The sequence below is a fragment of the Carassius gibelio genome, chromosome A1 (assembly GCF_023724105.1).
Source record: "Carassius gibelio isolate Cgi1373 ecotype wild population from Czech Republic chromosome A1, carGib1.2-hapl.c, whole genome shotgun sequence".
In the NCBI taxonomy this organism is placed as follows: Eukaryota; Metazoa; Chordata; class Actinopteri; order Cypriniformes; family Cyprinidae; genus Carassius; species Carassius gibelio.
The window spans coordinates 23,017,576-23,040,485 of record NC_068371.1 but is presented as its reverse complement, the minus strand read 5'-3'; the positions used below and the strand labels follow the sequence as shown (position 1 = coordinate 23,040,485).

At 36.8% G+C, this 22,910-nt stretch overlaps 2 protein-coding genes across 4 annotated transcripts; one reads left to right on the top strand and one right to left on the bottom strand.

Annotated features, from left to right (window-relative positions):
• Positions 1 to 1,652: 1,652 nt before the first annotated feature.
• Positions 1,653 to 10,896, bottom strand: LOC128015959 (charged multivesicular body protein 2b). Its single transcript, XM_052600237.1, has 6 exons — positions 10,729 to 10,896; positions 10,223 to 10,314; positions 5,755 to 5,949; positions 4,922 to 5,024; positions 4,328 to 4,434; positions 1,653 to 2,935 (listed from the first exon to the last, which is right to left on the bottom strand). Exons 1-6 carry the CDS (start codon positions 10,760 to 10,762, stop codon positions 2,822 to 2,824), a joined length of 645 nt encoding a protein of 214 aa, XP_052456197.1. The 5' UTR covers positions 10,763 to 10,896; the 3' UTR covers positions 1,653 to 2,821.
• Positions 10,897 to 11,823: 927 nt separating this feature from the next.
• On the top strand, positions 11,824 to 22,261 carry LOC128015946 (cyclic AMP-responsive element-binding protein 1). Of its 3 annotated transcripts, XM_052600226.1 has the most exons (9): positions 11,824 to 12,046; positions 13,318 to 13,416; positions 13,600 to 13,746; positions 16,425 to 16,525; positions 17,030 to 17,049; positions 20,474 to 20,578; positions 20,680 to 20,862; positions 21,059 to 21,197; positions 21,573 to 22,261. In XM_052600226.1, the coding sequence occupies exons 2-9, from the start codon at positions 13,327 to 13,329 to the stop codon at positions 21,715 to 21,717; spliced, it is 930 nt and encodes a 309-aa protein (XP_052456186.1). In that variant the 5' UTR covers positions 11,824 to 12,046; positions 13,318 to 13,326; the 3' UTR covers positions 21,718 to 22,261. The 3 variants fall into 3 exon arrangements, with proteins under 3 accessions (XP_052456186.1, XP_052456175.1, XP_052456166.1); XM_052600215.1 differs by lacking the exon at positions 17,030 to 17,049 and having other exon boundaries at positions 11,829 to 12,266; positions 20,439 to 20,578; XM_052600206.1 differs by lacking the exon at positions 17,030 to 17,049 and having other exon boundaries at positions 11,834 to 12,046; positions 20,439 to 20,578.
• The last annotated feature ends 649 nt before the right edge of the window (positions 22,262 to 22,910 follow it).

The following is a 22,910-nucleotide window of genomic DNA, read 5'->3' as shown; positions in this document are numbered from 1 at the left end:
CTATAATGATATGTCTGAAGAAGCTGTTTTAAGATTATAAAATGCCAAAAAGCATACAAAAAGGGTCAAATTATTTGAATCCATCAAATAAAAAAATAAAAAAATGAATTAAAAAAATCTATTACATTACACTTTGAAATTAGATAAAAACTTATATTATATAACCGAGGGTAGAGGAGCGGTTTCTCTGCAGTCTGAGATATGTCCATATTCATGACATATGATAGACTTTCATCTCTTCATATTGACACAGAAACACCCCCCCCATCATTTCCTTCTAGCATTTGATTGGTTATTTGGGATGAAGTACCAACCGCCTCTGGGGTCTGAGTGAATGATATAGATAGAAATAAAAATGTCAGCTTCTGAAGAAAAGTCAATATCAATTGCGTCTGCCAAACTAATGCCTGCAGGATCATAGCCATGACCAGAAACTATACCTGTCTTATGTCGACGTCTCTGTTACTCTAATCATACTGCAATAAAAAAAAAAAATAATACATAAAATATAGAATGCAAACATTAATTTAAAAATTGCCTTAAAAATACCATTGGACGTTAAGTTGGATCCTTCTTCGTGGCTAGTCTGGCATGACCTGAATGAGATTTTCAAGTATTTGCGAGTGGGTGGCCAGCGTTTGCCTTTGAGTCACGTTCACTTGTCATTGCGGCTCCAGACGCTCAAGGAAGCTGGAAGGATTGTGTGCATCTCCAGTCTCTCTGTGAAATCGAGTGAAAATGTGAGGGTGACACATTTTTCAGTAACCCTCAAAAGACTCCTACACTAGTGGCAGTTTTTTGGGATTGAAGTCAATAAGCTGTTAAATTGAGATAAATGCTTCCGAACGACCATAACCCAAAAGGTTTATCATCTCAGACTCAAGTCTCCCAACCAATGTACTTTCTAAAATACAGTATTAAGGTCAGAGAAACTGAAAACTGAAACTGAAAAGTTGTTTGTTTTTGTTTTTTTGTTTTTTTTACATATGCCAGTGAATATGTGCAAGTTTCTACCTGCATTTAAATGTCAGTAAAGGTTTTATATAACAGTTGGTTATTATTATCACAAACAATATTAACATTTCACACATTTTAGATAAAACTTCTGTTGACTAAAACACTGCCTTAAATGTGGTACAGATGTGGATCTGTACAATTATTTAATGTTAAAGGAAGTTTCACTTATCGAGTCTGCATTTAATAATAATAAAAAACTTAAAATAAAATGTTTTTTATTGCAATACATTTTAAAAAGTAATTTATGCCTTATGACAAAGCTGCATTTTCAGCTACCATTGTCAAACAGGGTCAAATGAGAATTCATCATTCATCCTAGAGTGCCAATTTTCTGTTCAAAAAATAAATAAATACCTTGATACACACACACACACACACACACGCGCACATTTTTTTCTTCAGAAAAAAAATTCAAACAAACAGCACGTATTTGAAATAGAAATATATATTTTTGTAATATTATAATTTTTTTATGTTATTTTGATCAATTTGATGCATGATTGCTGAATAAAAAATAAAAAAAATAAATCTCAATTTTCTCATATTTTGGCTCTGCCCTCTAGTGGTAAGTGGATATTTAAACATAACTTACCACTTACAGAAAAAAAAAAAAAAAAAAACGCAAACAATTTAGATATCATTATACATTTTATTTATGGTTAATGGGGTATAAAATCCCCTTATATTTGAACAATACATGTCAGTAAACAAATAAAAAAAAAAAAGAATCTCCCATATTCCAAAAAGTCTTACTGTGGATTAAATAATAAATGATCATCCATGCCTATATTATTCACATCCTTACAATATGATGCAGTGCATATCCAAGGTCTAAGCCTAAATACCATTTCTGCGGATAATTCCAAAGATCAAGCTCAGTATGCCGCCTTCACATGCCCCTCAATGTAACAACCCTTACTTTGGTCACACCCTGAAAAACTGACGAGAACAGGAACCTTCTGAGCATCTCTGAAGCCAGAATAACTGACTTGATCAATGTACCTATACAACCTCAAGAGAAACCACACACACGGTCACCCCGAGACCCCAGGCACATGACAAATCAAGGATTTCCTCCATCTTCAGACATCACAGGAGGGTGAATAATGTGTTCAACCGGAACAGGCTTCTTATGATTCGGCGTCTCCCCTGAAAAGCAGCTGAATAAAATATGTGCATTCGAAATATCCAATATGAACCTAGAAGACGAACTCGATCAACAGAGTGAGGAACAGGCAACTAAAGCTGTGACTCACAAGTGTTTAGTCATGCCCCGGGAGAACAGCACAGTACCCAGAGGAATAAAGACACAGCCCTGTTACTTCTTCTGTTTACAGAGGTAGAGTTCTCCTGTCAAACTTGTTTACACCAATGTGAATTTCTGAGTTATCATTCAAAGAGACTGAAGTTGTAGATTTCAAGGGAACACACCTGCCTTAGTCTCGAAGGCATTGTGTGCATTCATTTACTACACATGTATTCAAACTTTTTCTTTATTTTCGCCGTTCTGAATCTAAGATTCAAAGGGTCCTAATCAACCTCGATAGTCATCTCTCATTGTCATAAATAGCACACACACACAAAAAAAATTTGCATTTGCAATCTGTGGCATGTTATCCCAGAGTAGGCAGGTCCGTGACTGTGAATGTAAGCTTTTGGACGGTCGATTTATCAGCATCTGCCTATGCATTTGTATTTGTTATGAATGTGTTCTAATGTGTGTTTGTGAATCTGGACTGTGTGCTAATGTCGCCTCCTGTTGTCAGGCAATAATCAGGAGTTTGGGGGCATGTGTGCATGATCACTAGTCCACTCCTAGAGCTTTGAGCTGTCTCTCAATCTCCTCATCTGAGATCCCATCTGCTTTGGACGTAGCGGCGCTTGGCTGCTTTCGGCCGGCTGAAGGTGCTTGAACCATCTGCAGGGGGAACGAAAAATCCATTATGGATCAAAATACAACGTGATGGATAGTGCTTCCACAATCCCAGACTCGATAGTCATGACACTTCACGGCAAAATTAATTCACTATGGATCTCATCTTCAAAAAAATTAAAAAAACAAATGAAAATGTTTTCATACAGAAGTTGAGATTAATCAATAAATTCACACTTATTTAATGTTGTCTTGGTACAAGTCAATACTGACTGAAATGTTAACTTTCGATATTTAACCCATTCACAACTAAAAAAAATGTCCATGCTGTGCGGATGAGAAAATGTGTTTTATATAAAGATTTAGCTGTGTGTGCTCTCAGGTGAGAGTGCAGAACACAAGGACACATTTGCAAAGAGTGATAAATAGCTGTACAGATGATGTCGTGCAGAACACCTTTATATGGAGACAGGGGCAGGTTTTATGCAAATTAAGAGGCAAGAACACATTCATGCACATACACACCAGGTTAAGTTCACATGGAAAACTTGACGAACATTTACATGAACAACACTTGTACGCTAATATTATGTAATGAAATCCACTGTTGATGTGGTACGTTGATCTGACACTGCTGGATATGGGTATCATCGTTACATGAACTGCTGCACGATATAGATAAAAAGCTTGTTGGATAATCTGATGCCGATACATAAATGTTTTCTTTTTTTTTTAGACTGATTTCTCTGGTTCTTTCCAGTTAAAGAAAACATCTTGTACTGAAGTGACATTTTAAAAAAATGCATTTTCCAGGATTACTGTAAATCAAATTCTAAATCAACATGATCTTCTCTCATATTGCAGCTTTGAACAGTTACACATCAATCTGAAAAAGCAGTCCTTCTGAACAAAGGGTAAGCTTAATAAGAAAATTAAAACTTAAGTAACTGGATTGCTGCTTTGGTGCCATTTAGGAGGAGGGTTAAAGCCAACTACGCTAGCGGAATTTTTTTTATTTTTTTGTAAAGATTTCGTGCTCAGACCAATTGAAGAGGTTTGGCCTATTTCTCTGAATAGTCAATGTGGTTGACCGGTTTTGTAACCACTTCTGATTGGGCATTCTCATCACATTTAAAGCCAAAGTACTTTTTTTGGCCTTGTTTGAATGCAAAAACAAGTTCAGTTGTAGTTTCTCTGCTTTGCACTGGCATTACTGCTGTTTAAGTTGTCCATATGATACATAAACGCATGTTTTCTTTGCATTAAAGTCTATGGATAATGCACTGAAATCATATTGCAATGCATATTGCTTTTTTTAAATTCAATATACTGTGCAGACTTAATGGACACAAATGGATTTCAACACTAATGCACTACAGTTATAAGTCTGTTTATTGAATCAGGCGCCTCAACACAATTTAATCAATGATATCTCACCTTTCCGGAGATCTCAATCCCAATTTCATCCAACACCTGATTCACAATGTCCTGAGATTCTTCCTCATCTCCAGAATCCTCAAAGATCTCATCCAAGGTGTCATTGACTGGAAACAGACAAATACACAGGAAACACGGTCTAAAAGCATCCATTACGATCAAATGATGCTGTGTTTTGTTCCAAAACAATGGGAAATTACAAAACAGTATACACATCTAGCTAAAGATGGCTACAGCTGCAGAACACAACGTAAGAAAGGTGGACCTGAAAATATTTCAGAACAAACTTCAGAACATTTACTGTTTTATATGTTATAATTAATCCTTCCTCAATAAAAGGGTTAATATATTTAATTAATAATGACCCTAAACTTTCAAATGGTAGCGTGTACAAATTATTTTGGAATAATGATATTACTGTGCAGGTAATCTTTATTTTTTTGTTTCTCCACTCACTTCTTTTGGAAACAGAAGGTTATTCATCACAGGAGTCACTCTGAGATATAAGCTGTCTCTGTCTCAAAACTCTTATGACATTATTTTATAAAACCCACTAACAAAAACACCCACGAAGAAACAATAAGTAAATCTTACTCATCTCTTCTGTCATGTCCATCTTTGCCGTCTCTTTCTGGAAGTTCTGCAGGGTCTGCATTGTCTTCTGTGGATCCATCTTTTTGTTGACAGCTTGCATTGTCTATTCGTTGTTTTGCAAGAGGCAGAGACACAAACAAATGAGTCACTGTTTGATTCACATCCATTAAAAATGACTGCTTATGCAAAGAATAATGGTCGTGTATTGAAGTTCTAGTAAGTAAGTACACTGTGCCAGATATGCATTTATAGACCAACATATGTGCTCAAATCAGTACAAATACTAATGAAACCAAAACCACACAGCTCGTAACGTATATAATTAATAGAGCTGTTAAGTTGGGCACAACGTCAATTTGCTGCACCAGCTAGAAACAAATTAGCATTTTGAGCCGTGACTTCCCATGGGAATCTATAATGCGGTTTTTTAAAAATAGTTTTGCATTTATGAGTAAAATAAGGTCAAGATTACTTTAAGACCCTTTTACATTAAAGAGAATGTTACAAAGAAAAAAATAAGTAGCTTCTGGTAATGTTTACCACAGACCTCATTTTACTCATAAATCCAAAACCATAACTAAAAATACCCAATAGAAATTCCAGAGAGAAATCATGGCTCGAAAATGCTAATCCTCCTAAAATGCTAATACTACAAAACAAAGAGCCCTATTTACTTAGATGTGAAATCACAGCAGTTGGACTATTATTCAACCTAACTTTAGAGTTTAGTTTTGAATCACTGTCAGGATTGCCTAAAATAAACTGAACTAAAATTCACGAGGCTTAGGACAGACCTTTAGAAAAATTAGGTCGAAAAGAAAGAAGGCTCTTACTTTGGTGGTTGTGGCCATGGCACCAGCCATCTTCATCTGGGAGTTCATTAGCTTGGTTTGTGTGGACATGGAGGTGACCTTAGAGCTGACGGCATATGTACGTGTTTTCTGTTTCCTCACTTGAACAAGCTGCTTGGCTAAAACTTTACAGGCCTCTCGGTTTCCTGTCTTTGCCATTTTCTTGATTTCCATCTCCTGTGATAAAGAAAGCAAACAGTAGGAAACAGTTAAGAGATGGACCTACTGGCATTAGAAATGCATCACACAGTTATTCAGAATCAGGCCTAGTGGTGAGAGTATTAGCAGTAGCAGTAGTAGAAGAAGAACTGGAATGAGGCGATTTCATTCACTTTTAATAGGTAAAATGCTTCGCAGGTGAGCACAGAACTTATTAAAATAAAATGTGCATATATAATAATATATAATAAATTAGGTTAGTGTGATAATTCAGCAGCAAAAGTTATTCTAGAAAAATCAGTGCACAAAAATGTTAGAATGTTACTAAATGTTAGAACATTTAGTGAATAAACAATATTTAGGGGGAAATAACTAAAATTGTTGCACTAAATATGGTAAAATGTTTCTCTTATCGCTTCAAACTTTGGTGCCCTGCAAAGAGGACATCACATAATGTTCTGTCACAATTCCAGTTCGAAGCGAATGTAAATGTTCCATTCAAAGTGCAGTGAAGTGTGCGAGACATGAATTTAAATTGTATTTATTTACAGAGGTATATGATGTATTGTCCGTGTGTGAAGACGTTGCGCAGTGCAAATCCATGAATGAATGTTCCGAAGTGAAGTAAACGTCAACAGATTTCCCCTGCTCAGGGAGTAGGGAGCAATGAACACTGTGTAGGGACCATGTCAGTCAGAACGCATGTCATGCACGGAGCTCACTTCTAACGAGCTGATTATCTGAATCAGGTGTGTTAAAGGAATTGAGAACCCTGTGCTACACATTGCTGTTTGTATTATAAAATCCATTCATGAAAAACATTCATAAATGATATTACATATAATTATACACTAATACATGTAAATACATTTCTTTTAAACGTATAGCATTTTTTTTTTTTTAATAGGCAACAACATATGATAGATTCGATAGGACAAAACAAATACAGTGAGCATGAAGCGCTTACAATATGCACATCCGGTGTGCAGAATGATGCACTTGAAGCAACGCAGAGTCACAGCACGCTGCACTTTGCATTAAAAAGCGCAAAACACATAGGGAAGAGAAAGTGATGCGTAGTGTTTTAAATCTGTGCAACAGTTATCAAACCTTTCATTTAACGGTTTTTAAATTTCAGTTACTGTGAGCGTTAAAAACCATTTATATTCTTTTCTACACCCATGTTTTGTTCTCACAGACACCTGGTAGCAAGTAACAAAACGACATAAAACTCCGGCAAGAAGAGAAAGTCCTTTTTGCGAAATCATAGACATTTATTTACAAATCAAATATTTCCGAGCTGACTGTCGTAACCGAATGTGACCAGGGTTTAAAGGCTGAATGAATGACTGACAGACGCAGCAGAGAAAGTTGAACCACTGATGGCAGATGAACTATTCTGACGATGTCTTTCATACTTTTCTGGACCCTGACAGTGAAATTTACTTGGAAGTCAATAGCCATGTTTCCACTGTCCGTCCAAAAGCGGGAGTGCTTGTGTGTGCCAGGGCCAGTCGCGTTTCCACTGTCACCTCCGGGGCTTGATCGTGCCTCGTCAGGGCTTCCTCGGGGCCAATGGCCAGGGTTTTTTGGCCCAACGCAAACGCGGCAAAAGCGGGCCAGCTGGGGCTACAGAAGTGGTTCTGAACAAAGGCAGAGTATCTCCACGTCTGGAGAGCATCAGTGCCGCAGATAATTTCCTAAAGCTAACAGCAGCAAATTAATTTAAAATAAATTGAGCTCAAAACTTACTTTCAGTCAGCACCGAGTGTTTGAAATAACTTGATCCGATGTGGATTATAATCACCATACAAGGTCAGAAATATTTATAAGCGATGCAAAAGAAAATACTCGCTAGGCATAACGTTATCATAGTAAGCATAGGGAGCTTTTATAAAGACGTCGAAATTATCATTCTTTCTAAATGTGATGTTGGCTACGTAGGCTATTGTGACTACAAATAAACACAAACCGACTCGACTGAATAAGCAGGCTGTGTTCATAATGCTTTATTTCTGTGTTACAAATTTTAAATCCTGATAAATTTATTCATTATGATCAATGTATCACATATTATAGTAAAACACTGATGCTTTTTACTTATAAATAAATAAATAAATAAATAAAGCATGCAAATAAATGGCCGCTTTTATTGTGTTCGTTTTGTGATCGCGCTAGTTTCCGAGACTTATTTCTTATTAGTTTTCTGATAACTTCTGAAATGATGGGGTTACGTGACGTTGTTCCTGAGAGGCGTGTATAGGGCACCTTAGAGCTTCTGGCCCGATGGTGGAAATGCAGCGCTATTCTGGCCTCTGTGCTACAGGCCCGAGGCTATTAGCCCTGCCCGGCCCGTTTAAAGCACTGGCTCGCAATGAACTGACAGTGGAAAGGCAGCTAATGGGATTCTCACAAGCCTCACTGTTTTCTTCCAAAATATCTTAAATTGTGTTCCAAAGAGCTACAAAGAGAGAACAAAGGATTTACAGGTTTGGAACAACATGGGCATAAGTGATTAATGACAAAATGTAACCCTCTGACAAAAAAATGCATTATCGGGGGCGATAACTGATATGAATATCGGTTCGGTGCATCCCTAGGTTTTTTTTTTTCACCTGGCCCCTCCTCCTTAGACTTGATTGCCAGATTGACAACACCAACAAGAACGAGTGCACTTGACGATGAATGAAATGTAATACGCTGTGTTTTCCCCCAACTGGCAACCCGCCCGGTATGTCGAAATACATTTGGGGAAACTGGTAGTGGGCAGGTTTCACAAACCAAACAGAGACTGACATTCTGGGACACACATTTTCAAAGGAGAATCAACAAGTTACGATAACTTAGCATGTTTCTTTAATATCTGCAAACATATTTTTATGTTTAGCAGAGTCAAAAGCTTGCATACAACACCTTTAATGTGCGTTATGTTATACAGAGAAAACTGCAAATGGTTTAACATAGGGCTGCTCTGATCACGATCGGCCGATCGTTAATGTGCATCTCGTCAGTAAAGACGATTCATAATGCTTTATTTCTGTGTTACAAATTTTAAATCCTGATAAATTTATTCATTATGATCAATGTATCACATATTATAGTAAAACACTGATGCTTTTTACTTATAAATAAATAAATAAATAACAAAGCATGCAAATAAATGGCCGCTTTTATTGTGTTCGTTTTGTGATCGCGCTAGTTTCCGAGACTTATTTCTTATTAGTTTTCTGATAACTTCTGAAATGATGGGGTTACGTGACGTTGTTCCTGAGAGGCGTGTATAGGGCACCTTAGAGCTTCTGGCCCGATGGTGGAAATGCAGCGCTATTCTGGCCTCTGTGCTACAGGCCCCAGGCTATTAGCCCTGCCCGGCCCGTTTAAAGCTATATATGTAAAGCCGATTCTCTAATCAGCGGTAAATTCCATCAGGTGCATGATTTCACATAGAGCAGCTGTTACAACACAGAGACATTGTTAAATGAGAAGATGCGCAAATAAACGCTGGAAATGAACGTGGATTTGCGCACCTTCTCAGTTGTTATTAAGTTCGTGTTTATTGCATTGTTTTAGTGTTTATATACAAGTATCGGCTATGCGTTAAGGACATGGCCACTTACAATGAACTTCAGTCATCATAGGGCCTTGCCTTACATTTACATTTATTCATTTAGGTGACGCTTTTATCCAAAGCAACTTACAATTGCTATATATGTCAGAGGTCGCACGCTTCTGGAGCAACTAGGGGTTAAGTGTCTTGCTCAGGGACACTTTGGTGTCGCACAGTGGATTTAAACCTGTATTTATATGAAGTTCATCATTTATATATAAAAAGCAGTTTTTGGTAGTTTGAATTAGATGAATAAATTAAAATTAAATCACTTAATGAAATATATGGTTGCAAAGTGATAAAATACAGACAAAGTGACCAATGTCATTCCATAATACCTGAAACACTGTGAGAGTATTTTATATACTATTTCTGGCAACCACAGCTGCCGGTTTACATGTAAATTTAACAGGATATTCTTTACAGTGTTTGATCATAGCTAGGTTTACACGGGTATGAGTGCATGAATGTTATGGAGGTTGGCGGCTATAAGAAAAGTATCAGTTTCCGCCAACAACTTCTGAGAAATAAATAGGCCTCATCTCAACTCCAAACAAAATTGTGACCTATTAGTCATAATCCACTGACATTAATGACATAAACTTGTGATCTCACACACCAGTGCTGAGAAAGGGGAACATTTGGCATCATATTCACGAGACACTGATGGGTGGGGAGACTCACCAGCTGTTTTTCCTGTTTTTCCAGTGCTGTCCGGTCTCTTGTAATCTGTCTCTGCGTTCCCCGCAGTTCTTTGTTCTGTTCTTTAATAACATCTGGATATGAGAGGAGATATAGTTATCGATCACCATGTAAATTATAAGTGCTGAAATATCTGAGTCAGACAACAAATTAATGTATGGGTTCTACTTAAATAGCAAGTCACTTTAGACCACTTATTGTTACAGTAGTGGCCCAGTGATTTTATAAACTATTAGAATTGTATTATAGACAATATTTGACTCTTAAACTCCAAATGTTTTCGGTGGCAGCTGCCCCAAACACAGTTTCAGAATAAAAAGTCGCTTCTGTTTTAGATAGCACAGAGGATGAGTCCAAATTAAATTTAATGTATGAAACTAATTAAGAGTATAACCGAAAGCGGTCAATGATTGACATGAGAGTGTTGCTGGGCGGTTTTAACAAACAAACAAACAAACAAGCCCTCAGAGTAGCAACAAGAAACTTACCATCTACGGTCTTTTTCTTGAATAACGATGCCATAACTGCAACACACTCCTTCGACCACGAAAGTAACAGAAAATAAATAACACACAACGACTAAAATCAAGTGAGAATCGCTTATCAAAACAACATGACTATTTCCTGCTTCCTGGCAGGTAGGCGGAATACTTGTGCGCTTCTGCAAAGATTATTTAATTTTGATTGGTGAACATTGCCGTGACGTTTCATTCAAGTTGTCCAATCATAACTTCACGTTGACAAGCACCACCCCAAGCTACCGCAAAACAGAGGAAACACGGAACGAGGGCCACAAGTAAAAGAAAGGGAGGACTGGAGGTCCGTGTAAACGTTTAGAATTAAAAAAAAAAAAAAAAAAAACAGGTAATAACAAATATAACTATAAATAAATTAAAGACGTGAACATATTAACAATTGCTCAGTTATATTAAAACAAATAATACAAATGATTAAAACAAATAGAGTAAAACTAAGTGCATTTGATTAAATAAATAATTCTTTGAATTAATAATAATTTATATAACAGAACAGAATTATAGTGAGTTATAGTGAGTAGGACAAATACAAAATGCAACTCAATGGAAACCAAATACTTTCCAAATAATATTTTACATATTTTACTACATGAAAATATATATAGCTGCCTTTTTTCTTGTAGTATGGGGCATGAGAATGGTCATATTTGGGAGTCTGTTGCACCTGAAAGATTGAAAACCCCTGCTCTAGTGCATTTGAACAGACTCATCCATATTTATTACGACAAAAGGCAGCCAATCACAGCACAGAGATTTGACGCATGTTCGGGTGGGTAGACGTTGACCGAATCCATGCTGGTTTTTGATATAATCATATATAATTTTGATGAATAATTAAAATAGATGAAACTATGATACTCTCATTTGTAAAATTTCATTTTTTTTTACCGTCCATAATGTATATTTCTTATATGTATCCCCCCTTTTTGTCTATGTTCTATTTGATGTTAAGTATCTATGTATGTTTGTTTTCAAAAGAGGAAAAAAAAAAAAAAAAAAGAAGAAGAAGAAGACGTTGAGCGAGCGCTCGAGTGATTCCGATTCAGCTCGTCAGCTGTTCGTAGATCTTCGCACACAGTTCGGCATGTTCCGCCTACACATCGGGTCCTGTCTATCGTGAGCCAGTGCTGTATTTCGTCCCCCTCGTTCTCTCTGTGTTGTTGTCCTCGGTGACGCGACGGAGGTGTAGCCTGACGCGGTCTCTTACGTGTCGGACTAAATAAAAGTGGAGCTCCGGAGGCCTGGAAGTGACGAGGCGAGTCTGTGTCGGGTAAGAAGAGACGCATTCGTGAGGGAAAGAGATAATGCACTTGGCGCTTTTTGTGGACATGTCGCATTGCTCGATGCTTCTGTAACAAAGAGATCATGGCGGCGGTGGGCATGTTTCTCAGCAGCTCATACTTGCTGGGAGACAATAAGTCCGGCAGACGAAGGAGGAAAGAGCGACAGTTCTACAAAGTATATGTGTTTAAGGAAATGATAAGAGATGTGTAAGTTAGTGTCATGAATGCGAGAGTCATTGGCACCCTTTGATGGAGATACAACACATTAAATCATTTTTTTTCATCTTGGTTCTAGCTTTGCTTAATGGAGCAGTCGAATCTCCCATGCAAAAGTCTTCTGTACCACTTAAAACAATTATCCTCTGTAATAATTTTTTTTTTTAACTGGTAATAAAATAATAGAGACAAATGTATTGTGCTTGAGTATTATTTCCTTAAATGACACCATAAAACACTGATTTTGTGTCGTTTGCTTCATTCAATCGGGAACACTAATTTTGCATGTCGCCACTCGCATGGAAACGCAAGCACTTGTATTTATTGTTCTGGTTTACCTTAAAAAGCCATACATACGTACTTCACAAAATGAAGCAATTTTGAGGGCACCCTGCTTGTGTTTTCTATAACAACATCCATAACAAAGATCTGAGTGACAGCTGTATACGGAAGTAAAAAAAGGCGGCAAATGGAGTCAACATGGTTTATTGAGAACGATGCTTAATCTGTCAGTTTTAACATAAATAGTCATTCCAAAACCGTCATAGGTCTATTAAAGTGAATTTCGTTAATATAAATTAAGCATGTTCTCATACACGTGTTAAGGACTGCAGCTACTTTTGTTGCTTTTTACAATCTGTATTTTTCACATTTATTTTGCAATGTCATTTTTTTTTGTCATGTAAATACATTTAGACTATACAAATGCAGACATTTAACACCTCTACTCTCAAAAAATAATTTGATATGATATTGCATTGCATGATTTATTATGAACGAATCATTCATATAATTTTAAATGATTACCTTAAAATGTAATGTCGATGCAATACATAAATACTTTATAGGACAATCCTTGAGGCTACAAAATTGAATACACAAAATACTCAAAATGAAACTCTGACAAACCCAGTCTGTGGGCAGGGTGCTTTTGCGGTCACACAATTTTCAGAGAATTTGATGACCTACTCTGTATGTTCATAGGATATTTATAGTATCCTGTACATCTGCCGAAGTAAAAGATTTTAAATTACATCTCCAGGCAATCCAAATGACCATGGAGGCAGGAGCAGATGTCCAGCAGGGCGGCAACACAGCAGTCTCAGAGACAGACACTCAGCAGATTGCCACCTTGGCGCAGGTGAGTTTCTTGGATCACGTGTTTCCGAGGCTCTTGGAAACACATTTGCTAGCAAGACTAATGCAGATTGTAATCAGTACAGCTCAGGTGATTCTGCATGTGACTGGTTTTATATTTGAATCCAGTTCAGTTCTAGCTTAGTTCAGTCTCTATGTCTCACCCTGTTGTTCCTCCCTGATGCAGGTTTCCATTGCTGCAGCACAGGCATCAGCCACTGCACCCACAGTGACCTTAGTTCAGCTGCCCAATGGGCAAACGGTGCAAGTTCACGGAGTCATCCAGGCAGCCCAGCCCTCTGTCATCCAATCCCCACAGGTGCAAACTGTACAAGTAAGTCTGACATGATGGTGGTTAATATCATAGACTGTATAAAAACATGGACGTAGTGTCCGTGACGTCACCCATAGCCAGAGCTGGGTAGATTACTTATGAATTGTAATCAGTTACTGATTACAGATTACATGTAAAATAATTGTAGTCAGTAATATAATCTCTTAGATTACACATTTTTGGTAACGTAATCTGATTACTTTGGGATTACATTTAGATTACATTTGTGCTAACCCTTATTTGATATCACATATTCAGTTAGCCTTATAAAGCATACCTACTTACTAATATTGAAAAACATGAAATTCACAGCAGTATCACTAATAAAATAAAATGTTTAATCAAAAAAAAAAAAAAACACTAGAAGTGAATAAGACTCAAAGACTGTATCAATGAAAAACATCAAACAATATAGCTGCATTGCGAACATGAACTTGACTAAAGACTAAAGTTTTTTGGCACAAATGTAATTTATTCTGAAGCAGTCTAATCTGTGCTCTATCAGGTATTACTTTAATCAGTATATTTTTGATATTTGCATTAAATTGATTAAATGTAGATGTCTATCTACATTTACATTGAATTATTACATGTTATCCTTACATTAAATTAGAATAATAAGTCTTTGTAGTTGTTATTATTATTAAAATGAAATCGGTATCAACAAAATCCATCCATCCAAATGAATAAATTATGTTATTAGATTAATGTTTTACTTTTTTGACATACAAAATATGAAATGTTGGAAAATGCAACGATACTTGTAAATATGATATTAAACCACCAGTAGGTGATGACAAGTCACTGTCTTAATGAGTGAATCATTGATTCAACCGATTCTTTCATACGGCTGATTCAGTTAATAAATGAAGCAAGTAACGGTTATCATAAATGGCTCACTGAATCATTGATTAGTTTAAAAATTAATCATTTAGTAACCATAGACAGTAAAAGAAAGTTAGTAACGAAAGACTGTTGCTTGCGGATGCGCAACTGTTCTGCTTTGGATTGCTTAGAACTATTTTTGTTTGAAATGGAACAAAAACGACCCATATGTGTCTAAAATGTAAGTCAGTTAATATTACTTGTTTATTTAACTTAAGATGTATAAAATCAATATCACATTTGCAATCGAGCTTAAAGTCCGAAAATCATCACTCCTGGTCGTGTGATGTTGCACATATTATACAGAATATTTATATTTCCTCTACCGCAATATCTGTGTTTCTTTGTGTGTGCTGTTCTTATAGTGTTGATTTCTCCATGAGTCAGACAGGCTGGACGATCCTCAACTGACTCGACCTTGATACTGTCAATACATTATCTGTTATTAGAAACCGTTTACACTAAAAGTAATAAAATCAGAATCATTCTCTTCAAAGTTTCGGTGATGCCCTAGCTATTGTTTGTTATTAAAATTTTGATAAGGTTACTTGTCAAGTCGGGCAAGTATAATTCTCTTTCACTTGCCCCTTCACAAAATCCACTTGTCCCGGACAAGCGTTAAATGTTGTGCCCTCGCTAATATATAAAGACCATTTCCAGGTCAAATATTTCATCTCAAAACACTTGAAGTGCATAAGGTAGTAACAATGAAGAAAAATCAACATTACAAAAATATATTATAGGACATGAAATTCCCAGCAATAACTTTGCTAGGTCAAAGAATTCCATTGACAGCAAATTAATCCATGGTATGCAGAGTTTACACTGAATAGTGACATTTTCCCGTCTTTCTTTAAAAATGAAATGATGTCTAAACATCCAGTGATTAAAGGATGTGTTCCCCTCCTTTTTTTCCTTTTATCTTGCTGATTTCTTCTGTGTGCGATTCTGACTCCTCTGTCCGCTGAAAAAACGCAAAGAATCATGAACGTAGGCTACTATATAAGCGGCAGGTTTATTAGGAAAAAAATATAAACGTGAAAAAAATAATCATGTAATCCATAAAAAAGTAACTGTAGTCTGATTACGAGTATTTTAAGAAGTAGTTTACTCTAATTACAAGTACTTGAGTTTTGGAATCTGATTACGTAATCCAGATTACATGTAATCCGTTACTACCCAGCTCTGCCCATAGGTTTCCGAAGAGAGTTTTTGAAACCAGCGGGCCATCGCCATCTTGGTAGCTCAGGGGTAATCAAAAATAGGCAAAAAGGCTGGAGATGGTTGTTGAAACCACGCCCACCTAGCTCGACAGCAGGTGACAATATGCCAATCGACCTGTCACTCTAGTGACCACTTTAAGGCTTAATATTAATATTAGTTATTAAAATATTCACCCCCCTCACAGTTGTCATGAATGGCAAAATTAGCTATATAGACCAAAATGTTTTTTTTTTTTTTGCACCAGGCTGTACACGTTTTTTTTGCTGTAAAGTTGGGCATTTTAACATGGGGAGTCTATGGGATTGAATCCCTTTTGCGGCCAGTCGATGAATTACAGTTTTAGTCACTTCCTTGGTGGCTTCACGGAAGAGAGCGGGCGGTTGCTGCTCGGTTAATATATGAGAACTGTAAAACTGTGAAGATTTCACGACATAATTCGGTTTGAGATGTATTTACATCTCAAAATTACGACTCAAAATTACATGCAGGTACCTTGCAGGTAGTTTTTAAAATTGATATGCCTTATTTGCTATCAATATTTATGTGTTCCTTTGTTGTCTTTGTATTAGATTTCTACCATTGCTGAGAGTGATGATTCACAGGAGTCAGTGGACAGTGTGACGGATTCCCAGAAAAGAAGAGAGATCCTGTCTAGACGGCCCTCATACAGGTACCTGAACGGATTTGTAGTTTCGGTGCAGTGTCCCAGTTAATTACCTTGACTCTGGCAGGCCACCAGAGTTTCATAATGAACCAAAAATATTTGTACTTGATGACTTTAAAAGAACTAATTGGGTGTTGTGTTTTGCACCATTGCTTTGGCAAAACATCTGTCAGCTGATCTAGAATGGAAATCGTAATATGGCTTTGTGTACTTATTAAATCACAAAAAGCTGCAAGTTGTTTTTCAAAGTGAAGTGCAGCACTATATTCATGTGAGTAGCTCACTATCTAGTTTTTCCAGCATATTAGAGCGTATTGATTCGCAGTAAATGCAGCAAGCTTTATCGTTACGTTCTCTGCGAGTTTAACCTGCATTACTCACCCTCAAGTGTTGTTAACCAAACAGTTGCTGTTAGCCATTGGCTTCCATAGTATGGACAAAAAAAATACTATGGATTTTATTATTATTATTAATTAATATTTTTTAAATATATTCTTTTGTTTTCAACAGAAGAAAGAAACTCCTTGAGGGTGAGTAAATAATGAAAATTTGTTTTATTGGATGAACTATACCTTTACATATTATTAAACTGTCTTAGGGATCATAATAATACAATTATTATTATTTTATTATATAATAATGCTTATGTTATATTATATTATTCAAATGGTTTGGGTTGCTAAAACACCTTTATGAATATAATGAAGACTGAGACACTATCACAACTAAAACGAGGTTTGATACCATTTTAAAGATCGGGTAAAAGTAAATCAGGGTTTCCGCAGGCCTTAAAAAATATTAAAGAGTATTGAATTTAGTTGGATCAAAGTTTTGAAACAAAAATATTAGCTTTTTCACTATGCCTGTTTGATGTTTTTGTTCAGACCAAAGCGAAAGCCAACCCATGTTTTTAAGGACTCAAATACAGGTATGACAACTGTATTCTGCTGCTATATGAATGTGGCCTATGTTACCATTAGGGGTACACAATATATATCGGCCGATGATTAATGCGCATCTAGTCAGTAAAGCCGGTTCTCTAATCAGCGCTAAATACCATCAGGTGCATGATTTCACATAGAGCAGCTGTTACTACACGGAGCCGTTGTTAACTGACAAGCTGTGCAAATCCAAGCTGATAATGAACGTGGATTTGCGCAGCTTGTCAGGGTTGCCGCTGTGAGGAAGATTTCCCACTGGTTAATCGACGTGTGACAACACTGGTAATACTGGTATCAATGCAGGGTGGGGGGATGGAAGGTGGTGTCTTTTTCCTCGCTTCCTCACTTTGAAATAGATTATAAATGCGTGCATTATAGATTCACTTTCGATTCAGCGTCTATTGGCAATCTGGCGTCAATAGCTTAACTGAAAAAAAAAACAAAAAAAAAAACAAAGAAGCTCACTGATATTAAATACAGACCTTTTATTAACATATCAAATAAAAATACCACCATGTATAGGCAAAAAACAAAGAAGCAAAGAACCAAATACCGTTTTCTGAAAATTAAACAGGCTAGGCCTAAATAAATTACACAAAGTTTAAATAAGATAAAACCATATAAATAAGAAACAAATATAAAATAAAAACTTAAACTTACTAAATAAAAACACCATAAATTGGCATTTTGTTCTCCCTCTTCTCTCACGGGATGTGTTGACTACACTTTTCTACTGAGGATGACCGTTTCTTGGTCTCTTCAACATTCGGGTCGTAGTCATGTCTTGCGCATAAGCTGCCGTCTTGCTTCTGGCAGAGCTTCATATATATCATCTAAAAGCGGTCACACACCGAAGCGCTGTGCCACGTCTAGGACATTTTGAGGTATCGCACACCGGACATGCAAATTCTATATGCACAAGCTTAATTTACAGCTAGTTTAATATAAAACTATACAGATGGTGCTCTGTGGCGCGGCAGGAATTTGAAGAGTGTCCTGAGTCGTAGCTGGGCGCCGCGGACAGACACCGAATGTCGCCGCAGGTGTGCATACCCTCATAGAAAACAATATGTTCAAATTTTAAAGACGTAGCGTTGTGCTTCTCGTCTGGGGTGCGACCCTCTTAAAATAGATATGATTCCGGCTTTCAGGTTGGCTGTCAGTTGTCCATCCTCATCCGATGTGGCCAACGTGTCATCTTTAATGAGATGCAGCATAGAGAGAAGAGATGATGCAGTGATGCTGATCTGTGATGTGACTCTCTTGACACGCAGCATTGTAGCTGCATTCAGTTTTTAATTATAGTGTATGCTTTCTTTTAAACTAAATTATTTATAATAATTTATATATAGAAAAAATATATATAGAAAAAAATATATAGAAAAAACAAATACTTAAAAAATCTAAACGACTGTGTCACGGTGGAAAAGTGATGTATCCGGTGTTGCAGCTTTAAACCATCAACACCGTCTATCGCAGCAAGCCTACTAGATGTGCATTAATCATCAGCCGGAATATATCGTGCACCCCTAGTTACCATAGACATTGCCTTACCGTTACCCTTGTCATATGGAATTATTTTCATATGGAAGTAATTTTTATCTGCTTTTTATGCCTTTTTAATCAGATAGGAGACTGTAGAGAAGTAACACTACATGAACCTTTTCATAGAAAATGCAATAAATACAAAGCTAGAGCAAAAACTAAAACTGAAATGAGACATGAATAATAAATAGTATAGTGAATATTAAAGCAGTTTGTTTAAATTGTATCTTTTTATTCCAGTATATTTGTCATTTGCTTTTTTTATTAAGTTTTTGGTCATATGGACCCCTCATAATCGTGTTAAATAATCGTGATTACAATATTCTGACATACGTCGTTTCTGAGAGTGTATACCTCGTGAACACTAAAAAAGCCAGTCACCTGATACCTGTACCTGATTACTGATCTAAGTTATGTTTTGCATCTAATTGGGCTAATACTGTCAAAAACGCACAAGGTTTACAAGTGACAGCAGACTAGGGCTGCACAATTAATCAAACACAATCGTCATGCACATCATATCAGTAAAGCTGTTTCTGTGATTAGTAGTAAATCTCAATCACCTGCTTTCAGGTGGAGCAGCATTTACTACACAGAGCCGTAGTTCACTGACAAACAACGCCAAAAAATTGCAGATGATATAATCGTACGTTTATGAAATCGAAGAAATCATTCCCGATAATGACAACTGTTTGCGTAGCTTCTCGGTGAACTAGGGCTCTGTGTAAATGTAAGTAAATTCTCCTCCTTCTGAGAGCACGTGAAAATACCACATTTAATAAGATGTTTTTACTCCAAACTCACTTCATAATGTCAGCCGAGTGTTTGAAATAAATCCTTCTATGAGATGATGTGACTTCTTACACAGAATAAGGCACGGAACATATTTCATAGTATACTAAGCAGTGATATAGACATTGCATTATAAATATTCTTTAACAAATAAATATAATAAAAAGAACTCAGATAAACCGCATATTGCCATAGTCGCGTGTTCATTAGTCAAGTTGAAATAAAGCAGTTGAATCTTCTGTTTTCTGCACGAGAGCGCCCTCTGGCCTTTGGATGAAGATTTACTACTGATCTCAGAAACGTGCTTCATTGAAAGATATACATGAGAATCGCAGCCTCTGTCTAATCACGATTTCGATTTAATTTTAATTAATTGTGCAGCCCCACAGCAGACTAATAGAACTAAACAAGCTTTTCATTAAAGAGATATTTCACCCCAAAGTTCAAATTCTGTCATTATTTACTCGCTCTCATGTTGTCCCAAACCTGTATTAATATATTTCTTGTGCTCAACACAAAAGAAGGTATTTAGAAGAATTAATGTCCAGATCAACATTCCTTATGGAAATCCTATAGTCGTATAGTTCATTAGCAAACATTAAGAAATGTTCACAAGCTTGATTTAACATCTTGTAACACAGAAAGATCCTGAACGACCTTTCATCCGATGCTCCAGCAGTGCCACGGATAGAAGAAGAGAGATCAGAGGAGGATTCCACACCAGCCATTACAACTGTCACTGTGCCAACACCTATCTACCAGACAAGTAGTGGGCAGTACAGTAAGTTGTTTGCTTCTCTAGTACAAATACACTACTGCAGCTTTTGAAATAGTAAATTTGCTAAATATACAGTCAACCTTATGGCATTTGTTTCCCCCCAGTTGCTATCACTCAGGGTGGGGCGATCCAGTTAGCCAACAATGGAACAGATGGAGTTCAAGGGCTACAAACCCTGACCATGACAAACGCGGCAGGCGCTCAGCCCGGCACCACCATCCTGCAATATGCACAGACCAGCGACGGCCAGCAGATACTGGTGCCCAGCAATCAAGTGGTTGTACAAGGTGATATTTGACAAAAATAAATGTCATTTCGGTTCTAAACAAGTACCTAAAATACTTGAATTAAAGATAAAGCAAGTGTGCTGGCATGTAGATTAAATCTTGGCTAGACTTCATCTATATCTGGCAGACAGCTACACAAGGCATCTAAATGTCTCCTTGTCAAAACATAAATCTGTGCTGCTTGTGTGTTTTTCAGCGGCCTCGGGAGATGTTCAGGCGTATCAGATCCGCACAGCAGCTTCAGGGGTGGTCATGGCCTCCTCTCCTGCACTGCCCGGCCAGGGAGGAACTGAGGAGGTCACACGCAAGCGGGAGGTTCGGCTAATGAAGAACAGGTATGATTTATAAAAAAAAAAAAAAAAAAAAAAACGTATTTGCATGATTAATGCACTAGCTCATTTTGGACTATAAAGATTGGGCTACAAAGGACCCAGGTAAGAGGGGAAATAGTTTTTCTTCTTGTTTTGTATTTAGCTCTTGACATGTCAGATTAAAATGCCTGAATATTTTTAGCACCATGTTTGCGTATAGATATTTTTTCTTGTAACTGTGACTATATATCGCCACTGTACCGTGTTTTCTCTTAGAACCCTAACCTAGAATCCTTAGATTTTTATCACAGTTAAAAAAAACAAAAAAAAAACACTTAAAATGTGGAGTATATGTCAACTCTGTAATCGCCTGGCTGTAATAATATGTTTCCACCACAGGGAGGCAGCACGGGAGTGCCGCAGGAAAAAGAAAGAGTATGTTAAATGTCTGGAAAACAGAGTGGCCGTGCTGGAGAATCAGAACAAAACGCTCATCGAGGAGCTCAAAGCTCTAAAGGACCTTTACTGTCACAAATCTGAATAACGGCCCACACACACACGTGCTGAACGGATCTCTTCTGGTGCCTCTAGAGACAGAGACTCTGAACAAACCACAGGCACCTGCACAGCATCTCTGGCTCTTTTCATTTCAATTTCCTTTTTAAAAAAAATATAATCTTCTGTAAAAATCCAGTTATCAGGAATACATTGTAAGTTTATGTGTAAACTTTTTTATTTCCGTTTTTGTCTTCAGAAGAAAGCGAGTCGGTATCTATAAGATAATAAAATTAAATGCAGGGTACAGCTTCGCTATCAAACACGTTGCCCTACTTAAGGAGCGATGCGAACCGTAAAGAGCACCTTTCAGTTGCAACCGTGACAGGGAATGAATGTTTGTGTGGTTTATCATGGAAACAGCCCAGGGTGCTGCTTCTGAGACCTGCTCCTGTCACTCTTTTGAAAGACTTTCCCACACTGCACCAGTCGTAGCTGGCGCTGCCTGCGAGCATGATTAAAGAGGGATGGAGTTTCTCACTTTTGCAGCATGGGTCTTTAATGATTGAGATCAAATCAGCTGTGCCCTCTCATGTTGTTTTACTGCTTCTGTTACTAATACATATACTCTTATTTTTGTTCTTACACACACACACACACACACACATTGAGAGCTATAAGGAAAAAAACTCATGTCACATTTGTTAATTAAAAAATAGGTGGACGCTTTGAAATATGGAATGATGACATTTGAAAAAATGTTGTAAATAGGTAAATGAAATATACTATGTGATTTTCAGTGAGCATTCGATAGCCCATAATCAGAAAATCAATTTTTTTAACTTGTAAATGTGCTTATATTGTAATATATTGGAAATTTTTCATTTACGCCAGACTTTACAGGTAATTTTGGTGCCATCTACACTGATCAGAGACTATTTGTGGTGATACCTCTATATTTTAGTCAAAGATTTTTGATATACAAAATTAATCTCTGATCAGTGGAAAAGTTTTTTTTTTTTTTTTTTTTTTCAGTGATGAAAATGCTGTTGTTATTCTTTTCTGTCTTTTGCCATAACATGTAGATGTTATTATTATTATTATTATTACTATCATTTAAAAAAAATGTATTATTTGGATTATGTATTGTATTTTTAAGAAATGTTGCTTATGTGTAAACTAAATCAGTTAAAAAAACATTCTGGTGCAGTCTCTCATCAGCAATTACATATTTGGCAGCTG

Coding starts and splice junctions, on each gene's coding strand:
- LOC128015946 (XM_052600215.1), top strand. CDS start 13,327: ATGACCATGGAGGCAGGAGCAGATGTCCAGCAGGGCGGCAACACAGCA. Junction 16,526..20,438: donor TCTAGACGGCCCTCATACAG/GTACCTGAACGG, acceptor CTTGTAACACAG/AAAGATCCTGAACGACCTTT. Junction 21,198..21,572: donor GTTCGGCTAATGAAGAACAG/GTATGATTTATA, acceptor TTTCCACCACAG/GGAGGCAGCACGGGAGTGCC.
- LOC128015959 (XM_052600237.1), bottom strand. CDS start 10,762: ATGGCATCGTTATTCAAGAAAAAGACCGTAGATG. Junction 5,025..5,754: donor CCATGGCCACAACCACCAAA/GTAAGAGCCTTC, acceptor AACAACGAATAG/ACAATGCAAGCTGTCAACAA. Junction 4,435..4,921: donor GGACATGACAGAAGAGATGA/GTAAGATTTACT, acceptor GTCTGTTTCCAG/TCAATGACACCTTGGATGAG.